Consider the following 13515-nt stretch of genomic DNA (forward strand, 5'->3'; position numbering starts at 1 on the left):
CAACTCCATTTGGGAACGCTGTAGCTGTTGTGAGGCAGAATTGCTTCCGGGTACTTTTCAAGAAATTGAATGCAGAGGCGGAGATGGGAACCCAGCTGTCTTCTATTAAGTGAGACATTCACGCACACTGCAGAACGACGCCACTCCTCTTGGGATTGTTGTTGGGGAAATATTTTCATAACATTTTTTGCTATTTATACAATACTTAATGATCCATTACTATTTTGGGATGGGTGGAGGTTGTGTGTGTGTGTGTGTGTGTGTGTGTGTGTGTGTGTGTGGTGTTGTGATCGTTGTTGTTAGTTTCTTGGTTGGTTTTGTTTTGTTTTGATGCAGGCTTTCATCTGTAGCCCAGGCTGGCCACTGCCTCAGCCCCCCTAGTGCTAGGATTACAGGCATCAAACCAATACATTACTGTTTTTTAAAGGTGAAAGATTTTTACACTCAGAAGCGAAACCAGAGTATTACATTACTGTTTTTAAGTGAGTTTGTAAATATTTTTAAAAGCATCCCTGGCCTCTCACACCATAAAGCACAGTAGACACAACAAAGACCAGGAGGAAGCTCGGTAATGGCTTCCACTCTGGGTGTAAAGGGTCAGGATGCTGCAAGCCTGCAGAAGCCCCGCCCAGGACATTGCAGCTGCTATTTTTTGCTAATCAGTGGCTGATCTTGTCAACACCAGTAGAATGTTCTGGGAACACTTGTGGCTGTTCCCATGCATGACATCATCTTTCCCTTCTCTCCTCCCAGAGACCCAAAGCATAATCATAAAAATACTATTAACAAAGCCAGGTGTGGCGGCACATGCCTTCAATCACAGCACTCCAGAGGCATAGGCAGAGGCAGGAAGAGCTCTGTGATTTCGAGGCCAGCCTGGTCTACATATCAAGTTCTAGGTTCTAGCCAGCCATGGCTACACAGTGAAACCTGCCCTCCCCTAAAGGGACAAGTACTATTAATTTTAAAAATTTTGCCTCAATATTTGAATGCATGGTGTATTAGACTATTAGACTCCATTAGCTTAAAGAAGAAATGGTTTTATGGCCACTTCACAAATAAAAGGAAATACAATACAGAGAGTTCCAATATCACAGAGATACATCCAAAAAGACTCCCCTCACCACAGGCTCACCCCTTGTCTTCACCAAGCCACACTACCCCCACAACAAAATTGGGCTCTGAGCTCACATCTTCACAGTGGCAGGGGCTGGGGAGCAGGCCAGGACGGATGCCTGCTGGGATACCACTGAACTTCCCCCACCTCCTCACCTTGGTGTAATGGAACTGCATGGGGTCATCGGTGGAGAGAGAGACATGCAGTCCTTTGTGCAGGAATTCCCGAAGCGGGTTCTTGGAATATTCCAGAAACAGGCTGTTGTTGCTGAGAGGAGACATGGCAATAGGGATCTGAGCAAGGTAGTAGAGATATTGCAATACAGGACTCTGCAAAAGAACCAACAAACACTCATGTGACACGTGCCAGAGGGGATGTGCGGGAGAAGCGCTTGTCAATAGAAACCAGAGGTTGGGCAGCGTCTGGACGGGTCTCCACCAAGCCCAAGAAAGCCAGGATGCCCAGACCCACCATCCTCTGCCTGTGTTCTCTCATTGCTCTGTGACATGAAGGGACTCTTGCCCACTGTTTGAAGTACCCACTCTTGGCTCCAGATTGTAGGGAAGAGCTCTGGACAAGAGGCCACATCTTACAATCCCCACAGGCCCCCTAAAGTGGGAAGGCCAGAAGAACCCCATATGTGTGAGGAATGTTCAAGTTGAGCCTTTAATTGGTTTGGATACAAAATGCCCTCCATAGGCTTGTGTGTTTGAGTACTGGGTCTCCAGCTGGTAGGACTGTTTTGGAAGGTTGTAGAACCTTTAGAAAATAGAGCCTCACTGGAGGAAGCGGGCCACTGGTTTGGGGCCTTGACATTTTGTAATAGCTAGGACCTACTTCCTACCCATTTTCTACTTCCTGACTACAGAGGCAATGTAACCCGGGTATATCATAGCATCCCTGCCGTGATGGGCTGAATCCTTCAAAGTGTGAGCCAGCATAAGCCCTTCCTCCTTCAAGATGCTTCCTGTTAGGCATTTGGACACGCGATGGAGAAGTGACTAGCAGAGTGCTGTTCACACTCTAGAGACCTAACCTGAAGAGAAGGGAAGAGGCAAGCTTTGGGCTGTTGTCCCTTAGAAGTGTGACCAGAGAGATGTCAGGGCCAGAGCAAGGGGATATTTTGGAAGTGACCCAATGTATAGAGAGACTGAGTACCCAGATTCACAGTGATATCACCTACACAAAGCAAAGCTAGATGGCCGCTGTGCCCACTGCCAGGGACTGAGTCAATCACTGACTCAATAGTGTGTCCTTTGTCCAAAGGCCTTTAGAATGAGGGCCTAGGAATATCGCCGCACAGAACGACGGTTGTTAGTCACCGTGGAGGAATCACAACGCTGTGGCTTAACGTTATGTTAAAATTATGCTATAGAGGAAGGTGGCTGGGGAAGATGGCTTAGTGGTTAAGAACATGTAGTGCTCCTGTAGAAGACCTGAGTTCAGCTTGGGGCAGTTGACAATAACCTGTAATTCCAGCTCCAAGGGATATGACAGCCTCTACAGGCTCCTGCACCCACTCATGCACAGACCCACACACAGACATGCATGCATAATCATAATTAGTCTTTAAAAAAGAAAGAAAAAAGGGGCTGGAAATACTAAACAACTGATTGTACTATATCTATAATGTAAGTAGGTGATTTCTGGTTACTTTTTTTTTTTAATCTAAACCATGATATGTTTGGTTATTTTATGATTAAAAGTGAGCTCAATTGCTTTTTTTTTTTCTTTCAAGACAGGGTTTCTCTGTGTAACAGCCCTGGCTGTCCTGGAACTCCCTCTGTAGACCAGGTTGGCCTCAAACTCACAGAGATCAGCCTGCCTCTGCCTCCCGAGTGCTGGGACTAAAGGTGCGCACCACCATGGCCTGGCTGTGCCCAATTGCTTTTGTTTGCTGTTTTTCCTGCTTTAATTTGTTTGTTTTGTTTGTTGTTGAGAGAGAAAGAGAACATGAAGTTGTGAAGGGAGGTGGGGAGGAATTGGAGGGGAAAGAATAATGATCAAAATAGATGAAAAAAATGTAAATAAATAGTGAGTGAACCTAAGACGACTCCAGGTAGCCCAGCCCTCCAGGAGCCGTGGCCTCCAGCACCACTGACCAGCAAGCACTCTGAGTGGGTGGATGGGGACCCAGCACACCTAGCATGGCCTCGGGGACTGGCCCACTTACCTTCTTGAGGAGCAGCCCGTGGGAAATGTTGTCAGCAGTCAGGAAGGCGGACACTAGGTGGGTGATGGAGCCTGCCTCCCCACAGTGAGGCCGGAATAGGAACGTGCTCAGGCCTCGTTCCCTGTGGAGGAGAGGCTCCAGGTCAGGACATGCCCCTGGTTTACCTTGGCCACACCCCAGCCCAGGACCCACTCCAGGGGAGAACATCCCATGGCATGGTCAGCACAGCTAAGCCAGTGCAGCCTAGAAACAGCCCTTCCTACAATGCCGAAGTCAAGAGACCTGACGTCCAGGGCAGAGGAAGCTGGCAATAGAGAGGCCCCGGCCTTCCTCCGTCCTTCCCCCCTTCCCCGCTTTCCAGGACTGTGGCCTCCGTCCACCATGAGAAACCAAGTCCAAACTCTTTACCACAGAAATGAGCAAAGGCCCAGAGGGTGACCTGTGTTGAAAGACACTGAGCAGGCCAGTGACAGAGCCAGACCTGGACAGCCTGTCTCCCAGAGCTCAGCTCAGGACCTCCTCCACCCTGGTCCCAGGCCCTTCTCTCCACCCCATTCTAAACCTCCACACCATAAACTTGGATTGGCTCCATGCTAGCCAGTGGGAATCCATGCTCCCAAAAGAAGGTATATGGAATTAGACTTGTAGGGAAGGGAATGTGGCTGTGTCCTGTGTCCTAGGTATCTGGCCCCTGCTAGCATGTGCTTCCTCTGGTTTGTGGAGCCTGTGCACAGGAGACCACCCTCAGGCTTGTGTAGACTGAATCTGCTTCACCCCTCCCCCATCTCTCCTGTGCCTGGACTGTGCTTATCACATGGTAGTTACATTTTTGCAAAGCACAAATGCATGTGTGCAGATTGCTGCAAAGTAAATAAGCATGCATATATGTTGGCATGTCCTAGGTCACTCCTGTCTCAGGGATCAACATGGAGGTATATGCTGGTGAATATGTACATATGAACATATGTGTACAAAAATATAGCATTATTGTATATATGATGCACATATGTATTGGCATTGAGTCTTCTCATGCATATGCCCACATGTGTGAGCAGTCATGATAAATTTAAGAATCCACTTGGGTGTGCATGTTGGCAGAAGTGAACACATACCCATGGATCACATGTGTGTGGAACACAGGCTCATTCCAGGGCCACCTCACCCACCTGCGAAGGTTGTTCAGCACCATGATGTTGGCATACATGTAGTACAGGTAGTAACTGTAGGGTGGGTTCTGCTCACTGGTCCAGAGGTCTGGACTGGGACTCTTGTCTGAGAACATGTGGTCACTGTGCTTGGACTCATCATCCACGCTGTCAAACCCTGTCACCTGTTTGGGAAGTAAGGATGCTGACATTGAGGATCATCCAGGACTCAGCTCAGCTCCAGGCAGAATTTAGGGGCTCTCACTTCTGTTGGGGACCCTGGGCCTCTGCAGTCTTATCCCTCAAAGGCCTAGAGATGGGGTACAGCACCCTAGTCTGTCCCTTAGGGATTCCCAATGGGTCCAGTGGCCAGCCTGGAGAATGCCCAGCCCCTATGTGGCACAATGAGGAAACTGAGGCTGGGCCAGATAAGGGTGAGTCCCAAGCTGCCAAATTTTCCCTTTGCCATGCCGAAGAGGCCAGTGCTGCAGGAACAGCCACTGCCAACAGCAGCAGTGACAGGTTGAGGTGGGAGGAACCTACTTGATATACTATGCACCACTCCCGTCCATCAAGTCCTGCTGGCCTTCCAACTCACCAGCTAGTTAGTACTTGAGTGTTACTGTGGGGGGGGGGGGGTGGTAACTGGAGCCTCATTTTATTGTTGAGCAAACCAGAACCAAAGTGAATTAGGAAGCTGTCCAAGGGGGATGACCAGGCTCTGGGCCCATATAGGCTCCAGGGCTTGTAGAATCTTAACTAAGCAAAGATGTGTTACATTTGTTTATGCTGCAGAATATTACTTTAACTGTGCAAAGGTGTGTTACTTTTGTTTATGCTGCATTTAATGATGTAAGGATGTGTGTTTAACAATGTAACGATATCTTGTATCTGTTTCACCTTGCCTGTTTAAGGCACCTGATTGGTCTAGTAAAGAGCTGAATGGCCAATAGCTAGGCAGGAGAAAGGAGGGCGGGGCTGCCAGGCAGAGGGAAGAAATCTCGGTTCAAGAGAAAGAGAAGAATGAAAGAAGGGGGAAAGAAAGAGGGACATGCCCGGGGCAGGAAGCCAGGCAGACGCCAGCCAACCAGAGAAGCAGTTGAGTAAGATGGACAGAAGTAAGAAAGGTAATAAGTCCCAAGGCAAAAGGTAGATAAAGAGAAACAGGTTAACTTAAGTTAAAAGAGCTAGCCAGAAATGTGCCTAAGCTAGGCCGAGCAGTCAAAACTAATAATAAGTCTCCGTGTCATGATTTGGGAGCTGGTTGGTGGCCCACAAGAAAAAGCCTGCTACCAGGGCTGGATTTGTGGCTTTAGGTAGAGGATTCCTTTGGGTTTGCCAGGTATGGCCGTGAGACACCAGCTGGATGCCTGACAGCAGACCAGGAGGCCCTGGCCAGGGACAGCCTCAGCCAGGCACCGCAGTGGCCCCAGAGGCGTCTCTGCTCTGCTGGAAAGGACCTGGGAAATCTTTTTTTTTTTTTTTTTTTTAAATCAGGTATCTCCAGCCTCCAGGCTAAGCACTGGTGATTCTTGCCTATGGCTGCCCTTCTCTACCGGGGACAGACAAAGCATCACCAGCAACCATGACCCTGAGAAGCAGCCTCCCCTCCTCTTTAGAAAGCTGCCTGGAGCTGGCAGCCCAGGCCTGGGATCCAGGAGCTGGGGATGGAAGCAGAGTGGGAGGAGGAGGAAGTCTGAAGTCTGGCCGGGCCCCTGTGGAGCAGGTGTGCCCTCCTCTGCCACACTGAGCTCACTAGAGGCCTCACACTTACGTATTTGAGGAAGAGGTGAAGCTCCCGGTGATCTTGGGGGTTGATGGTAGCCTTGAAAAGGGGCAGGAAAATGTTCTCCAGCATCCTCCCAAAGTTGGGCAGTAGTTTCTTTGACCTAAATATGTCACTGGGGAAATCAAAGGCTTGCTCGTTAGGACTTGATCTTCCAGGAGGGCCAGTTACTTTCTCAGCAGAGCAAACACCCAGTGTGGTGAGTGTTATGCAAACTCGCCACTTCCTGTGCCCATCAAACCAGAGGCTGCTTCCAGAGTGAAGGGGTGGGGTTCAGGCTGGGTGAGATCTGATAGAAGAGTCCTCAGATTTCCAGTGAACAGACTAAACCCCATGCCCAGCCCAGCTGGGGATGACAGAGGCACTCTGAGTGGCAGTCAGGTAGAGGTCAGCAATGCAGGACACTGCCGGGCATGCTGTGGCCCAGGCTCACCCAAATCCTCAATGAGAAGAAGGCAGGATGGTAGTCCCCCACCAAGGTCTTGCCATATATTCTTCAAAAGCAAGAGTGATGTGTGCTGAGAGCCAAGCAGCACCCCTGCCCTCCCCTCAATAGCATAGGAGCCGTGTAGGACAGGCTGGGGTCACCAGAGGACCCAGGGCAGACAAACAGTACTTACTAGATCCGGGGCACCTGGATGATCCAGCGCATGTTGGGTGAGTAGACCTTGTGTTGGATGAACCAGCGGGCCAGGCTGGACCACTCCTGGGGACTTCGGCCATAGATGGAGAGTCGTGGTTCTGAGTATTGGTATTTGCTGTCCTCCAGTTCCCGGGCCACCTCCTGGTACCAAAAAGAACTGAGTCAGTCCAAGAGACTCTCAGCCACATGAGAGACCCCAATCCCCAGGTGGGCCCTGAGATCCTTTAGCTACCTGCTCATGGGTGGGAGGGCTGATCTAAATCCCTGGTGCTGCCATGTAAGCACCCACTCCCCAGCCGAGGCTTCTCCTGGGAGGGAGGCCAGGGTGTAACACCGGCATGCTGTAGAAACAGGCCTGGCTGTAGAACCAGGCTGGGCAGCAGCCATGTCTCCACCTGGAGCCAGCCTGCGACCAGCCGAGTTCAGGCTGCAAACAGACAGGGGTGGCACCAGGATGCTCCGAGCTTCTCCCTTCTCTCCCCTTCCCTGCCCATGCTTGAGAGCAGGAGACCAGCACTGGCCTGTGCTGCGTGATAGAAGGGCCTTCAGGGAGAGGAAGGGACAGAGGTCATACACGCCCCTACTTTTTCACTCACCTTGACCATCCGAGCAAAGTACTCTCCTCCCAGGAAGTTTTCAGTCTTCAGATACAGGTCCCGAAGCTCACTGGCTCCCACGGGGTTGTACTTGGAGTTGAACTTGTCAAAGCGGTGGAACGTTTGCCGGCCCTGTAAGGAGGAAACACCAGCCAGCTCTACCACATGTCTCTGTAACTACCAAACATGTTTCTCCAGGCCGTTACAAGACAGCCAACTGGAAAATGTTGTCACCCCCATCTCTCTCTCTCCCTCCCTCCATCCCTCCCTCTCTTTCTTTTAGATAGAGTCGCACTATGTAGTGCAAGGTAGCTTCAAACTACAATCCTGCCTCATCCTCCAGAGTGCTAGGATTACAGGCATCTGTCACCATGCCCAGCTCTATGTTATTTCCTGCATGAAACCTAGGAAGTCCTGAATGCCAGGATCATGTCCCCTCAGTCAGCCATAGGACTCTTTGGACAGGACAGTGGCAGAGTATCAAGTGCCTGGAGGTCTGAAGAACTGGCGTACAGAGCATACAAGACCACTGAACAGTCAAAAATAACAAATTTAGCATCAGGGAAGGTGACTCAGCAGCTAATATGCTTACTGCACACACTATGGACCAGAGTTCGGATCCCCAGAAGCCCACATAAATGCCAGGTGGCTGTAGTGGCCCCACCTGTAATTCCAGGCTCAGAAGGCAGAGAGAGGGGATCCCCCAAGAGGCTGGCTAAGACTAGCCATGTCGATGAGCTCTAAGTTTGATTGAGAGACCCTGCTTCAAAGAACAAGGTGGAAGAGCAATCCAGGATGATTCCCAGCACCGACCTCAGGCCTCTACATACATGTACACACATGTGCCACACACATCACAGAAAATGGAATCAGAAAAAAGAAGTTTTTACTGTGCCTTTTTAGGTCTGAACAGTACTCACTGTGTGTATCGGTTACATTGTGTTACTTGTCTTTGATACTGTGCTGTTTTCTACATTTTGACTACTGAAGGTAACGCTGCTATGGACACCAGTTTGCAAGTGTCTGCTGATGTCCCAGTTTCCAAAGTTTTCAAGTGTATGAGTAGGAGTCAACAATACTGTGGGATTCTGCATTTTGAAGAACCATATGCTGTTTCCACAGCAACTGCACCATCAGCCAGCATTTTAACAACTTTGAAAATTAGCAAGGTTCATGATAGTCGTCACTTTATAAATCTTTTTTATTTTAATTTATTTTTTTATTTCTGTGCGTATGCCTGTTTGGCTGGATGTGTTCCAAGTGCATGCAGTGCCTGCAAAAGCCAGAAGAGGGCACTGGGGTTCCTGGAACCGTAGTTATAGGCAATAGTGAGCTATGGGTTCTGAGAACTGAATCCCTGTCTTCTGCAAGAGCAGTAAGTGCTCTTAATGGCCAGCTCTCCAGCCCCACAGTCGCCATTTTATAGACAAGAAAATAAAGGCTTAAGTGAGTCACCCACGGGCACAAGACTCCCAAGTGCGATTAGACCCTGGAACCATCTGACTTCACGCCGCCATAGTCTTCCTTCGACCCATGTTTGTTCCCGGCCCTGTTATTCAATAACACCAGATTCCTTCCACAGCCTCGACTACAAGGAGAGGAAGATGATTCCCTAGCCACCCACTGTCCAAGCACAGCTATGGCGACTTCTATGGGCAGAGCACCCCCTGCTGGAGATGCCAGGGCCGAAGTTCACTCACCGCATGGACGTCCAGCGAGTCCACGGTGAGGTCGTAGGGGTCCATGTGCAGGCTGTCGAACACCTGCCGTAGAGTGATCTTCCGACCTAGCTTCTCGGCCACAGTTCTGTCAGGCTCTGTCTGGTACGTGTGCTTGATAAAGCGCAGCAAGTGCTTCTGATTCATGCAGGCCGCTGCGTGAATGTGCGTGTCCACCTGGAACACATCCCCCACTGGCCAATGAGCGGGGTCCCCTCCCCTAGTGACCAAAGAACCGCAACCCTCAATGTGGAGCAGAGTCTTAGACTACATGGGCGATGTTGCCAGTGCCCACCATCCCCCTCCCCCAGGCCTCAGAGCTAATCTCCTTCCCTACAGCCCTGTCACCCAGCTTACCTCCAAAGAGCATTAAGATATTTTTGTTTTGGTTTATATTTTCCCTTCTTGACAAGTCCCCAAATGGCCCTCACATCCTCGGGGGGGGGGGGGGAAGCCCCAAACTTTATCCTGGAATCAAGGCTCCATGCAACCTTAATTCTCCCCTTCCCACCACCCCATCACATGTGGGTGTGGCTTCTCAGGCACCAAGCTACTCTGTGCTGCATCACACTGCCCATGCCCTTCCCCAGCCTGGCAGGTCATCTTCTTCCCACCACGTTCATCTGTTTCATTCTGCTTCCTCCACATGGAAGCCAATCCTGATGCCCTGGGCACAACTAATCCACTCTCTCCCTGGCCCAGCCTGGGCACTCAGTACAGCATCCACACTGATGGGCACATCCTCCTGACCCCTCTCCTATGTTTCTATCTACCTGGGAGCTCCTCAAGGATGGGGACCAGGTCCACTGCATCCAAGTCCTACCCCAAGGATTGGTCCAAAGTACCAGGTGAATCATGGTGGATGAATAAACCCACGGTGCCATCAGTTCCAATGGTTTCATAAAACCATTGAAACTCTACTCTTCCCACTGACTTATCTGGGAATCCCAAAGAAATCTCCCTAATAGAGGTAAAAGGATGGCCACCGTACCTTTCTCTGTCAATTCTACCTCACCCCAACCAAGGAATTCCAAGCCCCATACAGCAACAGATGTCCTGACTCTAAGCCAACGTGTGGACTCAGACCTCAGAGCCAATTCTAACTCACAGACAGGAACCTAGAGGTTGGGTCCTCCTGCACTTGGTAGAAACAGATTCCTCAAAGGAGGCGACAGCAAGGAGCCCAGTGGGATCTCAGCATCCTTGTAGAATGTCTCAGGTCAGGCTGGGCGTTGGTGGCGCACGCCTTTAATCCCAGCACTCGGGAGGCAGAGCCAGGCGGATCTCTGTGAGTTCGAGGCCAGCCTGGGCTACCAAGTGAGTCCCAGGAAAGGCGCAAAGCTACACAGAGAAACCCTGTCTCGAAAAAACCAAAAAAAAAAAAGAATGTCTCAGGTCTTCCACAGCATGCTAAACTCCCGGGACAGCAAGCTGTCCCTTTACCTCTGGCCTCTCCTTGGTCTCCTGTGACAGCTCATCCTCACCCTAGACCTAGGACACTTGTGTCTTTAAAGATTATTTTTATGTATGTGTATGTGATTGTGCTCCAATGTGTATGAAAGAAGGGGAGAGGAGAGAGAGAGGAGGCCTAGGGAGAAGGGGGTACTGAGAGAGGGGGGGCCTGGCAGGAGGGTGCTGAAGAGGGCATTAGATCCCCTGGAGATGAAATTATACATAGTTGTGAGCTGCCTTCCATGAATTCTGGGAACTGAACTTCAGTCCTCTGCAAGAACACCAAGAGCCATAACCACCGACCATCTCCCTAGGCCCATCTGTGCCTTTAACTTTTCTCTTTACACTAACAACTCCCAAATGTGGACCATCAGCTGAAAGTTCCAGAGCTAACTAGTTGCCTGTCTGACATCTCTATTTGAGGAACTCAAATGTAATGTACCCCCAAAATTGTACTCTCCATCTCAGACCGCAGCCCAAACCTGACCATCTCCCAGGCCTTCGTGTCTGAGAAATGGCACATTCTGAACTCAGAGGTTCACCATGAAAAAATGGGGGATGCTCAGTCTGTCCATCCCCTTCTCCGGGTACCAGCCAGTCCCATCAGTTCTACCTTCCAAACAGATGTGCTCAACCTCACAGTCACCAGAACTCTCTTTCCTGGTCCTTGCAACTTCTCCTCTTGTTCTCTATCAACTCTGCCAACCCCGTACACACAAACTGGAGCTGACTTTTTCTTTAAACACTGTCATTAATCTTAGGGTGAGGGCTGTGGTGGTTTGAATGTAATTGGCCCCCATAAGCTCACAGGGAGTGGCACTATTAGGAGGTGTGGCTTTGTTGGAGTAGGTATTGCCTTGTTGGAAAAAGTGTGTCACTGTGGGGGTGGGCTTTGAGGTCTCATATATGCTCAATCCACGCCCAGTGTCTTGGTTTACTTCCTGTTGCCTGAAGATCAAAGATGTAGAACTCTCAGCTCCTTCTCCAGCACCATGTCTGCCTGCACACTGCTATGTCCCACCATTATGATAATGGGCTGAACCTCTGAAACTACAAGCTACCCAATTAAATGGTTTCCTTTATAAGAGTTGCCATGGTCATGGTGTCTCTTCACAGCTATAGAAACCCTAACTAAGACAAGGGCACCCCTAAAATTCCAATTGCCCTATCGCCTCTATCGCTTCTTTTTACTATGTTCCATCTATCAGGCTAAGGGAAGAGGTAACTAAGTCTCATCGGCATGCTGGGTCACCTTGCGTGAGCTCAAGAAGACCAAGAGGTGCTCCCAGGCACCAGCCTGTACCCTGGAGCCGCAGCTGACTGGGCTCTCTGCCAAGGCTGGGGTGAGGAGGCACTGACCTCAAGCCAGGAAATGCTGTCCACAGCTGGTTGGTCATCTGTAAGGCATGCCAATCAGACATTTGATCTACTGGACCTCTGTGTACATTATCCCAGCCAGCCCATGGTGTTGGACACATCGCTCACTCATCAGGGTCCTTCCTACTATCAGTTTCTGACACTCCTCCAAGAGAGACAGAAACAACTCAAAGCTGTGAAACCGGAAGCATCACACAGAGCAGGGCTGAGGCTCCAGCACTTCAGAGCTGAGACTAAACAAGATCAGCCTGGCTTTGCTCAGTGCAGCGTGGCCTAACTACTATCTCAGCTTGACTCCACACATTCTTCTTCGATTTTAGCTATGTACTCCAGTTTCCCAGCCATACACACTGCCTGCTGTGGTTCCCATGAGTCACAGGATAGAGAATGAAAACAGCTGGACCATCCAGCAGTCACCCAGTCCAAGTTTCAGAATCTCAAAGGTGACTCTATTAGGAATAAGTAAAAAAGGTCTTTATTGGAGATTAGTGTCTTCCATTCACCAGAAAAATCTACATGAATACTCTATGGTCACATGAGATCCAGGTTCACACAAACAGTAACATTTCAACACAGGACTGGTTGATATCAGGGACCTGAGCTAACAATGGCTATTCCCACAACCATGCAGACATGAGTAATCAATAACACTTTTTTCTTTAAGCTTGAATAGCTTCAGGGAGCCGATCCCCACTGGTCAGGCTTGGCCCAGATGATACCTATGGTGTCCCTGATGTGACACTTTAACCAAAGTGGACAATGCCCATTTGCATCTAATACCCAACCTGCAAGTAGCAAACACAGTCCCTCTTTCTAAGCACTGGGCAGAAAACATGTGTCTCAGTTACAGGGTCCTTCCAGTTGGGGCTCACAGTGTCATAACTCATTCCTACCACCCACACAGACACATGCCATGCCCCAGGCTCCTGCCTTCAGAGCCTGGTCCTGGACCTGACAGCCACCACAGAAATAGGATGCCCTTCCCAATAACTGTGGATTTTAAAAATCCCAGTCTTGTCCCTAGGACACAGGTTCTGAGGAGGGTAATAAAGCATCCAGCACCCAGCAGGCCAGCTCTCCCACCCTGGAGGAACAAGCACAGGCCTAACTCAGCAGCTTTGGACTCATGTTTATGAACTAACCAAGGTGCCCCAAACCAGACTGTTGTGTCATAGAGCAGGATCAACCCCAGACTGCCAGGGAACCCCAAGAATATCTCTGTGCTCCCCCGACAGTCTCATACCAAGACACTCTCCCACATCATGGCCAAGGAGCAGCCCAGGGATAGTGAAGGGTAGTCCAGGGATGGCTACAGAACCATATCAGAAGCACAGTCAGCTAGGCCGCCCTGGCCCCAAGCATCAGGAGACAGGCCCAGAGCACTCACACCTGCGGAGGGCAGCCTGTGCTGGACTTGGTGAGGTGTTTCACTGGCCTGCCAGGTATGTGCCGAGTTCTTAGAGTAACTGAGGCACCACCTGACTGAACACAGTGGCTATTGTGTCTAG

General features: G+C 50.1%; 1 protein-coding gene across 6 annotated transcripts in view; it reads right to left on the reverse strand.

Annotated features, from left to right (window-relative positions):
* Positions 1–13515, reverse strand: part of Ampd3 (adenosine monophosphate deaminase 3) — a 49004-nt gene that overhangs the window by 4135 nt on the left and 31354 nt on the right. For 5 of the 6 annotated variants that reach the window (XM_052714683.1, XM_052714685.1, XM_052714681.1 and 2 more), the window contains exons 7-13: positions 9161–9355; positions 7461–7592; positions 6842–7005; positions 6210–6336; positions 4457–4620; positions 3291–3411; positions 1273–1446 (exon numbers count right to left, since the gene is read on the reverse strand). In XM_052714683.1, coding sequence (XP_052570643.1) covers positions 1273–1446; positions 3291–3411; positions 4457–4620; positions 6210–6336; positions 6842–7005; positions 7461–7592; positions 9161–9355 — 1077 coding nt within the window. Of the gene's footprint in view, positions 1–1272; positions 1447–3290; positions 3412–4456; positions 4621–6209; positions 6337–6841; positions 7006–7460; positions 7593–9160; positions 9356–13515 lie in introns of those variants that run through there. The other variant, XM_052714687.1, reaches the window with a different exon arrangement.

Source organism: Peromyscus californicus, unplaced genomic scaffold (genome assembly GCF_007827085.1).
Source record: "Peromyscus californicus insignis strain IS unplaced genomic scaffold, ASM782708v3 Scaffold_4__1_contigs__length_199733344, whole genome shotgun sequence".
Taxonomy (NCBI): domain Eukaryota; kingdom Metazoa; phylum Chordata; class Mammalia; order Rodentia; family Cricetidae; genus Peromyscus; species Peromyscus californicus.